The sequence below is a fragment of the Balaenoptera physalus genome, assembly GCF_965194825.1.
Source record: "Balaenoptera physalus genome assembly, chromosome: 20".
NCBI lineage: Eukaryota > Metazoa > Chordata > Mammalia > Artiodactyla > Balaenopteridae > Balaenoptera > Balaenoptera physalus.
Genome location: NC_138901.1, coordinates 14,761,260 through 14,773,341, shown reverse-complemented (window position 1 = coordinate 14,773,341; position 12,082 = coordinate 14,761,260). Strand labels below are relative to the sequence as shown.

The 12,082-nt window shown below is 46.6% G+C and overlaps 1 protein-coding gene across 2 annotated transcripts in view; it reads right to left on the bottom strand.

Annotated features, from left to right (window-relative positions):
• The window catches only part of ICAM2 (intercellular adhesion molecule 2), a 23,049-nt gene extending 10,967 nt beyond the window's left edge, over window positions 1-12,082 (bottom strand). Inside the window, exon 1 of one of the 2 annotated variants that reach the window (XM_082442171.1) lies at window positions 11,464-12,082. In XM_082442171.1, coding sequence (XP_082298297.1) covers window positions 11,464-11,521 — 58 coding nt within the window. In that variant the 5' untranslated portion in view covers window positions 11,522-12,082. Of the gene's footprint in view, window positions 1-2,534; window positions 2,646-11,463 lie in introns of those variants that run through there. The other variant, XM_082442172.1, reaches the window with a different exon arrangement.

Here is a 12,082-nt window from a genome sequence, read left to right as displayed (position 1 = left end):
ATAACTGATTCACTTTGTTATAAAGCAGAAGCTAACACACCATTGTAAGGCAATTATACTTCAATAAAGATGTTAAAAAAAAAAAAAAAAAAAAAAAAAAAAAAAAAAAACAGGCTCATAGATACAGAGAACAAATGGGTGGTTACCAGAGAGAAAGGGGTGGAGAGGGGTACAAAATAGGTGAATGGGATTAAGAGGTACAAAACTCCAGTTATAAAATGAGCCACAGGGATATAACACACAGCATAAGGAATATGGCCAATAATATTGTAATAACTCCATATGGGGACAGATGATTAATAGACTTATCGTGGTGATTATTTCATAATGTATGCAAATGCCAAACCACTACGTAGAACACCTGAAGCTTACATAATATTGTACATTATACGTCAATTTAAAAAATTAAAATAATGTATCTTATAATTCAAAAAAGAAGAAGACTATACAAATTCAGAGAAACAGAAAGTAGAACAGTGGTTGCCAGGGCCTGGGGGCAGGGGGAAATGGTGAGTTGTTTGTTTAATGGGTATAGAGTTTCAGTTTTGCAAGATAAAAAGTTTTCGAGATTTATTGCAAAACAGCGTACGTGTAACACAACCAACTTTAAAACATTTAAAACTGGTTAAATGGTGAATTTTATGTTATGTGTATTTTACCATAATTGAAGATTTTATTAATACAACATTATAAATCAACTATACTTCAATAAAGTTAAAAATTAAAAAATTGAAAAGACTATAAATCATTTATGTCAAGAAATATGAAACAAAGTAGACCAAATCTTAGAAAAAATAGAACTTACCTAACTTGATTTAAGAAGAAATAAAAAGCCTGAATGGTTCTACAACTATTAAAGAAATTAGATCCATGCCACAGCTAGAGAGAAGCCCGCACACCACAAAGAAGAGCCCACAAGCCACAACGAAAGATCCCACGTGCCGCAACGCATGCCGCAACTAAGACCCAATGCAGCCAAATAAATAAATAAATTTTTTTTTAAAAAAAGATGAAATCTTGCCATTTGTGACAACATGGATGGACCTTGAGGGTATTATGCTAAGTGAAATAAGTCAGATGGAAAAAGACAAATACCATATGATTTCATTCATATGTAGAATATTAAAAACAAACTAAAAAAAAATTAAATCCATAATTTGAAATCTTCCCACAAAGGAAATACCAAGTCTAGATAGTGTTCCAGAAGTTTAAGTAGAGATAATTCTAATTTTATAAAAACTCTTTCTGAGAATGGAAATTGCAGAAACACACTCTAACTCTTTCTATGAGGCCAGTGTAACCTTAATACCAAAATGAGACAAGAATAGGATGAAAAAGGAAAATGAGAAGCCAGTCTCACTCATGAATATAAATGCAACAGTAAGAAAAATACAAACAAACCAAATCTAGCAGTATATTAAAAATACTAGACATCATATCCAAGTCGGGCTTATCTCAGCTATGCAAAGGTGGTCTAACAACAAAAGAGAAACCTACAAATGTCATTTATTATTGTTGGTAATAGTAAACGTTGGTGCTCTATGTCACATTACTTCTGCCCTCCTCTGACATCCACCGTATTTACAGCGCATAATTTCCTGTAAGCTTAGACTCACCTTATGCTCCAGTGTCTCACCTCAAGCTTACATCATGTTGCTTTTTGCTTTTTGCCTCAGGGTCTTCTTCAATGGCTTTAGGAGTCACTTATCTCCCTGCTAGTGTTTCCCAGAAGCATAGGAGAGTTAAGTTCTCTAAGATGAAACCCTTTCATCCCTAAGATGAAACAGGAGCTGGTGGCTACATGCTCCAGTCTCCTTCTTTTGGGGAAGGCAATTCTGGGCAGCATCCTGTAGACTTATCAGAGGTCCCCACAGACTTGAACTTCCTTTGCCTACAGCTGCAACAGCAATTATGCATTGTTAATTGGCTTTTTCTCCTTCCCTGTTTCAGTCTCTTTGCTCCTTCACTCCCTGCTTCCTGGCATCACCTCTCAAATAATCTACCCGAACTGAAGTCCTTGTTCCAGGCTCTATTTTTGAAGGAGCCCAAACTAAAAACTTACATTAAAAGATTTAAGAAGAAAAAAAACTATGATCATCTTAACAGATCTAGAAAAAAAAAATGATGATATTCAACATCTTTCATGATAAAAGCTCTTAGCAAACTAGAAGGAAACTTCCTGGATGGCCTGGGCCCACGTGCCCCATGCAGGGAGGCAGCCCCATACCTCTAAGTTGGTTGTGTGGTTGACAGAGCAGGGGAGGGAAGAGAAAGGACAAAAACAGGAAACAACCGCGAAAACAATAGGCCGGTGGACCCAGAGAGACGCAGACGTGAGCTCCGCAGAGCAGGGACCGTCTGGCCACAGGGAACTCTGTGCATCTCCAGCCCCTGGGCTTGAGGGAGGCCGGGGAGGGGTGGGGAGGCCCAGGGAGGGGAAAGGACAAGAACTCAAGTCTTGATTGACAGTCCATCCCAAGCCCTTTCCACTCTGCCACGAGGGAAGCGAGGAGGAGCAAGGAACGTGAACTTACCTGTCATCTGCTAAAGGGCGTGGCTGCGATGGGGAAGGAGGGTGGCCAGGGGTCCAGCTTCCAGATGCCGCTTGTGGCAGGGTGCCACCCGTTCAGCAAGTATAATCAGGCTTTGGCCCAAACTCCCCTCTCAGGAGTCACGTGCTTCCTGTCCCAGCTGCGACTTCAGACTAACCTCACTTTCAGTCCATTACCTCTTGTTTTAAACTCTGTTAAAATATACACCCTGTAAAATTGACCGTTTTAACCATCTTTAGTGTCCAGCTCTGTGGCGTTAAGTCCATTCACACTGCTGTGCAACTATCACCACCACCACCCCTCTCCAGAACCGCCATCCCTCACCATCATCCCAAACTGAAACCCCTCTCTTTTCAACCCTGACTCCCCCTCCCCCCAGCCCCTGGCAGCCACTGTTCTACTTTCTGTTTCTCAGCTGAACTGCTCTAGGGACCTCACATGAGTGGAATCACACAGTATTTGTCTTTTTGTGACTGGCTTATTTCACTGGGCATGACGTCCTCAAGGCTCATCCATGTCATAGCATGTGTTAGAATTTCCTTCCTGGGGGCTTCCCTGGTGGCGCAGTGGTTAAGAATCTGCCTGCCAGTGCACGGGACATGGGTTCGAGCCCTGGTCCGGGAGGATCCCACATGCCGTGGAGCAACTAAGCCTGTGCGCCACAACTACTGAGCCTGCGCTCTAGAGCCTGCGAGCCACAACTACTGAAGCCTGTGTGCCTAGAGCCCATGCTCCGCAACGAGAAGCCACCGCAATGAGAAGCCCACACACCGCAACAAAGAGTAGGCCCCTGCCCTGCTCACTGCAACTAGAGAAAGCCCGCGCAGCAACGAAGACCCAACGCAGCCAAAAATAAATAAATTAATTTATGAAAAAAAAATTTCCTTCCTTTTTAAGGCTGAATAACACCACCTTGTATGAATACACCCCATTTTGTTTATCCGCTTATCAGTCAATAGACACGTGGGATGCTTCCTCCTTTTGGCCTTGTGAATAATTCTGCTGTGATCATGGGTGTACAAACATGTCTTTGAGTCCCTGCTTTCAGGCAACTCAAACTCTTTGAGGCAAATACCCAGAATTGGAATTGCTGGATCATATGGTAGTTCTACGTTTAATTTTTTTGTTTTTTTCTTTTGGTTTGCTGGATCTTAGTTCCCTGACCAGGGATTGAACTGGGCCACGGCAGTGAAAGTGCTGAGTCCTAATCACTGAACCACCAGGGAAGTCCCTCTCCAGTCTCTCTTCTGATGTGCAGTTTCTGCACTCCTGGGAGCCTTTGATGAGACAGTTCCAGGATGAGTTGCCCTCTGAACCTCTGCAGGAGGCTTGTCAACATCACAGAGCTGGGTCTTCCTTGTATTTGACGTGCCCTGCCACCAAAAACACCTTCTTAACAACTAAGAACTATCGTATTCTCAGATCTTTTCACATCGGCCGCCTCGCCTAGCAATTTAAAAAACCTACCCTGGCAGAGTAGCTTTGTACCAATAGGCAAAAAGTATCAAAGCTGGGAGCAGAGGTGGGTGCTGGGCTCACCCACAAGCAGAGGTTTTGCTCCCACAGCTCCGCCCCTCATAACTACCACTGAAACTCCCGGCTCGGCGAAAACACAAATTAGATCACGTCAGGGACCAACAGGACAGTCAAGGCCACGAACGCTGAAGGTCTGCTGGCTTTGAAGCGATCCCTCTTGGTACGTTTGTGCCTTGATTTCTTCACAGAAGTTCTTTTGAAATATTCCTGTCATACTGCTGGTCAAACAAAGCCAACGTAGAACGTTGGGTGGGGACGTCACAGCAAGACTTTGAGGGGCCCTTGTGACTTTACAGTTTTGATAGCATCTGTCGTAGACACAAATTAGGGTGCGTGTCTCATTCATCTTTTCCCCAGGAGTTATGTCTGGACTTATCTTTTTTTAAGGGGAAGCTCTCCTTTCTCTTTTTTTGACAGGTTTTCTCGGGCACTTATGTCTTCCTACTTCATCCCACCTTCCTGGTCAAATGATTTCCAAGGTTGGCATCATGGTACCCAACCTTCAGGTCTTCCCTTGATTTTGTTTTGTTTTGTTTTAAACAAGTTGGGGAAAGAGAGCCTTTTCCTCCTGGTTGCAGAGGTTGGAGGACAGACACTGCCTAAGGCTGTGCCTTGCATTCACGGGGGGAGGTGGGTTTGCAGGAGGTGAGGAGGTCAAAATGCACAGAGTAGAGGTGAAAATTTTCTGATGGTGTCCCAGTTACTGGTTCCAGCCATTCCTGAGGTCCATTCCTGCAGGTTGGTTTCCACAGGCCAATCCTTTTGCCTTTTTTTGCTTATGCCAATTTTAGCTGGTTTCTGCAGAGTCCAGAGTAAGAGACCATGAATCATGACAATGAACCTCATCAATCAACAAAGGAATGTTCCAGAACAAAACCGCACATTGCCTGGACTGGCCCTGGCACCAGTGGCTTAATTTGGTGCTGGTTCTTCACAACAAGAGGGTGAGTGATAAGACACCGGTTAGAGAAACATCTCCACCATATTGTGGTTTAAGTTCTAGGAAGTTAATATGGCATTTTGACAACAGCTTTTCTAATTCTTAGTTGTTGAAAGCCAAACTGCAGAGCAATGAGGAAAATATGAATACAAGTGTGTACGTAGTTCACCGCAGATTGCTGTGCCTGACTCACTGCTCCTTCACAATTCAGACTTTGTTTTTTTTAATAAAGAAATGAATACATTTTATTAGAACTTGTTATAAATATTTTTTATTCTCAGAGCTGAAATGCTAAGCCATTATTTAAATTTTATCTCCATTTTTTTATTAGTTATCTATTCTATACATATTAGTGTATATATGTCAATCCCAATCTCAGACTTTGTTTTGTCAGAGATAGCATCTCGCTGCACTTGGGCACTCCTCGGTCCAGGGAAGTAAAGAGGAAACCGCCTGGAAAGAGACTGTGGGTGCTTGAGGCCACGTGGCAGGAGCCCCGACAGAGCCCCCCAGCAGCTCACTTGGCATCAGGTCCCATAACCACTAATCAGAGCTGGGTCTGTAATAACCTGGAGAAGGGGGTGGGGAGGAGGCCCGTGAGACCTCCGGGCTGGCTAAGCACATCCTGCCTTTGGAGATGGGGGCCCAAGGAGGGAAAGGGCCCAGGAAGTGGGCTTGAGCCTGGACTCCCAGTGGATCTCACTGACCAGTCCCCTGTCCAAGGGCTCTAGACCCCGTCACCATCACTATTTCTGACTCTCCTAAAATACAGGGCACCCAGTTAAATTAAAAATTTCAGATAAATAATTTTTAGTATGTCTCAAATATTGTACATTGCAAGAGTTACACATTGCGTGTGTATAGATGTACACATGTATACGTATGTATGTGTATATGTTGGTTTTTTAAGCTCTCCAGGTGATTCCAATGTGCACAGCGCTGAGAACAAGCACTCAGGGTGGAAGAGCAGACAGCTGGGTGAGAACTCACACAGGAGCCCGGGGGCCGGCACGGAGGTGTGGGCCGGTCTGGTATTGGGGATGACAGGGGTTAGAGGGCAGAGGGCACAGAGGGCGCACGAGGGGCAGCAGACACCCGCAAACTCCCGACAGTCAGCGTGCGGGAGGGAAACACTAAGGGGGGGGCGGTCCATCTTCAGAATGGAGGACGTTGTCTTTCATGTTACAAAGTGTTATGCTCCCCCTGGATGCCGAAGCCTGATTGAAGCCCCCAAAGCTCTTCCCACTAGGGCAGGGTTCCCATTCTTGACAGCAGAGCAGAACCACCTATGCAGCTTTTCGCAGTGCAGCTGCTGGGTCCACCCCAGAACCGTCCAACTATAACCCCGTGTGCCCGCTTTAAAAGCTATACAGGGACTTCCCTGGTGGTCCAGTGGTTAAGACTCTGCGCTTCCAACGCAGGGGGCGGGGGTTCGATCCCTGGTCGGGGAACTGAGATCCCACATGCTGCGCGGTGTAGCAAAAAAAAAAAGCTACACAGACAGTTCTGATGCATCATTTGGGCCACTACCCCCTCCTCAACTCCCCTCTCCTCCTCTACCCATTTTGTGGCTTCTGAGCAAATCACTTTTCACGTCTGTTTACATCCTTCCCTTCTCTGCTAAGTTTCTGGTGCCTTCCCCTTTGAACCACCAAGAACAGGTACAATAAATGCTAGTTAGACTTAAGCTAGTGGCCTGGTTTTATGAAAGGCATGTTTCACAGCAAATGTTCTCAAACTTTAGCTTATATCAGCATCACTGGAGGGCCCCAGCCCCAGAGCTTTTCATCAGGGTGAGGCTTGAGAATTTGCATCCCTAACAAGTTCCCAGGTGATGCCGATGGTTCTGGCCCTGGGACCACACTGTGTTTGTAAGAATGAAAAGGTGTTCTCAATTTAAATAAAGTCAAGGTAATCACAACTACAAGTAGAAACCAGAGATTTGGAGTAGAAATGCTGGCCAGGGCCGTGGAAGGCTAGTGCTTCCTAGAGCAGGCTGTAGGCTCACTGGCCTGTAGACTGAATGACGGAGATTGCGGGGTCAGTCTAGCAGAGTGGAGTTACAAGGAACTGTGCATGAATCTCTGCTCAGCCCATTGCTGGCTGTGTGACCTTGGGCAAGTTGCTTAACTTAGCTGAGCTTCAGTTTGCTCATCTGTAAAATAGGGTCGTGCTTATTATGTATGCATACTATGCATGGTAATTGAGTAGGCATGCAGCGGCAAGAGATTCAAGTCCAGGCCATTGGGATCTCACAACCAAGCTCTAAGGCCCTCTCGCCCACCTCACAGCCCCCTTCAAAGGCTTTTATAATGATTTACAAAACACTGAGTCAGAGCCTGGCACATGGTGAGCCCTCAACCAAGATTGTGGTGGTTGTTACAGCTGGTGCCTGGACACGTACTTTTCTCTGTCCTTATAGGCTATGCTCAAGGACAGCCTAGTACGTGGCTTGACTACTGCATGGGTCTACAGAGTGTCAGACCCCAAGACCACCCCCATACAGGGAGGGGCCCGACATATGATGTTATGTTATACAGGTTATGTTTAGTCCTCGAGTGAGAAAAGTTTGTGAATATGTATTACTTAGAAACCTACTGGCTCATGAAGGACTTGAGTTGTTTATAAAGCCAGGCCCTCTGGTCTTCTTTTTGGACCCCAACCCCCTCTCATGGGGAGCTACCCTGCAGAGTGGGGAGGAGGAACCAGTAGCCGTGGAAGGTGACCTGCTGAACTAAGATGCTGGGGTCCCAGGAGGAACAGTGACTGCACATGACGCCATCTAGTGCCCACAGTGAGCAAGTGTCCTGCCACCCAGTCTAAAATGTCTGACCATTAGGTCAGCTGTAGGTGATATTCGTCTACAATCACAAGGAGGTCTGAAATGAGCTGGGATCCTGAGAGAATATTTTTAAAGGGGGTGATCTATATAGATGCAGCAAGTTTACCCATAAACACCAAACAGCCAAAGAGCTGAGAGAGGGCAAGCCTGAGAGGGTCTCTCATAGAAGGGAGAGAACCTTCTCTCTGGAAAGCAGGGATGTCAGGGTAGCCAGCTGCCCTTTTCTTCCTTTAACCTTAACTACAAGGGCGAGAATAAACTGAGATGCTTTACTAGGAACTCAGATGGGAAACTGAACTCTTTCCTTAGGAAATACGCCAAAGACAGCTCCTTGGCTTGTTAGAGAGCAAAGGTAAAAATCCAAGAGACATACTCTTGTTTTTTTACTGTGAGGCTGTTTTCTTTTGGGGACTGAGGATTAGCTTAAGAAATATTTGAGTATAGTCAAAGATCACTTTTAAAAAATCAATTAGAGCACAGGGAACTATAGTCAATATTTTGTAATAACCTATTAGGGAAAAGAATCTGAAAAAGAATATATATATGTATATATATACATAAATATGTATTACAAATATATACATATATATATATAAAACTGAATCACTGTGATGTACACCTGAAACAAAAAAGATATTGTAAATCAACTATACTTCAATAAAAAAATTTTTAGTTAAAAAAAATCAATTAGATATTACCAGGTGTTTATGTTTTTTAACCATTAGAGTATATGTCCAGGGTCAGAGGTGACAGCCACGGGGTCTGGGCCCAGTGGCAGCAATGGGACCTTGTTGGGCTAGTTCAGGGGCTTGAACCTGGCCTCCCTTTCCCCCAGCTCTGGGCAAGCTCTGCAGCTGTAATGAGGCCACCCAGCCACAATCAGGTTCTGTCACAACAACAGAGAACCTCCTCAGTTCCTCTTGTAAATAAAAGGGCTTCAGTCGTTGATGAAGTAAAGGGCCCAGCAACCTCCTGGCGCTTCTGAGCCACTTCCCATAATGATCCAATCAGAACCGGAGGGCGAGTTAATCCACGCACCTGCAGAGTCCTGGGCCTCCTCAGCCTGTGGTATAAGCTGCTGGGTTCCCACCAGCTCCTGAGCTTTCACCCATTTCCAGATCAGTGCTCCCCTTCCCTCAGAGTCTCCCCATTTGCCCCCTGAAACGTGTTTTACTGGAGAGAAATTTGCCCACATCCCTCACCCCTGCACAGACCCTCCCTTTGTTTTCTTGCCCTGACTGGAGCCGGGCCCCCCTGTGAGGATGTCTCTTCCCCCATTCCTCGTATCTCGGGGCTGGGCGGGCATTGGTTACTGGCTGGCCCCTCATGGCTTCAGCGTTCTGGAAGCGAGCCCTCCCTCATGTGCCAGCTCTGCATCTCAAGGCCATTTCCCCTACCTGGAGTTCATAGCCGTTCCTCCTCCTACCTGGGGTTCATGGAGGACTTTGGCTCTTCCTGTTTCCCCCCACCTCCCCCACCCCTGACTCCTGCTGTCACCCTGGGCAACCACTGTGTCTACCAGAAGGCCCACCTGAGCACCAACATCTGCTCCATTCCTCAACTACAAGTCTTTACCTCCATCCTACCATCCACCCCTTCAGTCACATCTTACTTTGTCACCATGCAATACTGCTTGCCTCCATATTCTTCATCTCCAGAATCTTCTCTGACCACATCCCTGTCTCCCTCCATCAGTCTGGACCCCAAGGCCAACCACTCTCCCATCCACGCACTCAGTGTCCCCGCTTTGCACCTGCTGTGCCCACACGGTATCCCCCATCCCCAAACAGACAAGGTTTCCTCTGCAGGCTGCAGCTCTAGCCAAGGTTGCCTCCACCTACAGTTATGCATGAGTGAGATGTAGCTAAAGAGGGCAGATTTACCCAGAGGAACCAGAGAGAAGCTTCAACTTGAAGACTCAGGGAAGGAGGGTGTAGGTTGGGAGTGACATGTGGGAACTGGATTTAACTAGAAGTTGGTTCATAGAACATTTGACCCTTCCTCCCTACGCCTGATGTAGAGGGGCAGACAGCAGTAGCCAATCCCAAGGCCAACGATCAGAAGATTCTTCTCCAAAGACACTTAAGAACCCCAGAGCAAAGACCTCTGCAAGCTGGCATTTAAGGGTTCCCATATGGTTACCTAAAAACAGAGCTCATCAGTTGACAAGCTCTACCCACCAACATGGGGCCTCAATCACCTTTTCATGGCCTCATTTTTAAGTGTGTGTAACCTATCAAGGATCACCAGACATTTAAGAAAATCTGCAACTTGGGAAAGATCAAGATAAACAAAAATGATCTCAAAGGATACAGAGATAATACAGGGAACTGAAAAACACTTTCTAAAAAAGTCTATTTGTTTTCCTCACATACTAATTTCCCCGTAAGAAAGGGACAGGGATCAAGAACCCTTGGAGATTAAAAATGATTGCTGAGGGACTTCCCTGGTGGCGCAGTGGTTAAGAATCCGCCTGCCAATGCAGGGGACACGGGTTCGAGCCCTGGTCGGGGAAGATCCCACATGCCGCAGAGCATCTAAGCCCGCACGCCACAACTACTGAGCCCGCACACCACAACTACTGAGCCCGCGCTCTAGAGCCCACGAGCCACAACTACTGAGCCTGCGTGCCACAACTACTGAAGCCCATGTGCCTAGACCCCATGCTCTGCAACAAGAGAAGCCACCGCAATGAGAAGCCCTCACACTGCAACGAAGAGTAGCCCCCGCTCGCCACAACTAGAGAAAGCCCGCACGCAGCAACAAAGACCCAACGCAGCCAAAAATAAATAAATAAATAAATAGATTAAAAATATTATTTAAAAAAAAAAGATGGCTGAGGGATTTCCCTGGCGGTCCAGTGGTTAGGACTCGGTGCTTTCACTGCCGTGGCCCTGGGTTCAATCCCTGGTCGGGGAACGAAGATCCCGCAATCTGCGGGGCCATTAAAAAAAAAAAAAAAAAAAGGATTGTTGAAACTAACAAAAGTGTCACAGAAAACTTGGAAAATAAGGTAAGGAAAATTTCCAAGAGGAACAAAAATCAACAAATGGAAAACGGCACTGGGCTTTGTCAATCTGGTTACAGCAAATCCAACATAAGAGGGCTTCCTTTTCAACCAACACTTTCTCCACTCTCTGCCTGCCCTCCCAGCCCCCGTGACAGCCACCAGCCACCTGGAGTGACAAACCACAGCTCACAGGCTGCAAGGGGAAGAGCAGCTTTGCTAAGCAACAGCTGTGGTTTTATTGTGTTTTTCAGCATTGCGGTTTTATTGTGTTTTTCCTGTTTCTTCCCTCTGCAGCACGAGAGAAAGAAGGTGGGCTTCTGAGCCTCCCAGAATGGAGGTCAGACCTCAACTCCACACTTCGGGGGGCCGAGTGTAAGTTACCCACCTTCTGACCCTTTGTCCCCCTTCACTCCCCCTAAAATTGTTCTGGGTGTTGAGGAGAAGGCATCTCCTCTCCATCTTCACCCTCCACCCCCTCCCTTCCAACCTGGCCATCCCAGCCCCTGGGAAAAGACCACCACAAACCCTGCAGCTTGTGCCAAGGGAGGACAGTGGGGGATGTGCTATTCCCTGCCCCACGCACCTTCCCTAGTTGCGTTCAGCCTACATCGCATCAGGTGTCGCCCCAGCACGGTAACCATCCAGGTAAGCCATTCCAGGTAACCATCAAGGCCAAACACGGTAGTTGTTGGTGGGGAAAGTCAGAGCAGCAGGTAGAGAATCCCTCTTCTCCGCACCCCTGCGTCGTCTGAGAGCACCAGCTTCCGATCCTGCTAAAGGCAGACAGTCCAGCATGGGCCTCACATTTCCCGGGCGTATGTAGTGACCTTTTCCCTGGACCTGTACCTACTGTCTGAGTCAGGAGGGCTCAGCTCAGCCGCGGTGATGAACCCAGACATTTCCATGGCCGAGCGCGAGGGTTTCTTGTTTCGCTGATGAGAAGTCTGTTCTGAGTCAGGTGACTCTGTAATTCACATGGCTTCCGTTTTGTGCCTCCACGATGGCCCATCACTGAGTCGAACGGACAGCACAGGAGTGTTGTGCCGGCTCTTAAATGGACCAGTGGCCGGAATTAGTCACATGCCCTAACCTAACTTCAAGGGAGGCTGGGACTGCTGTCTTCCTGGGTATCCGGAAAGAGGAAAATAAGATCTGATGAAAATATAGCATTATTTCTGCCACTCCAAACACCCCTCCTTCTT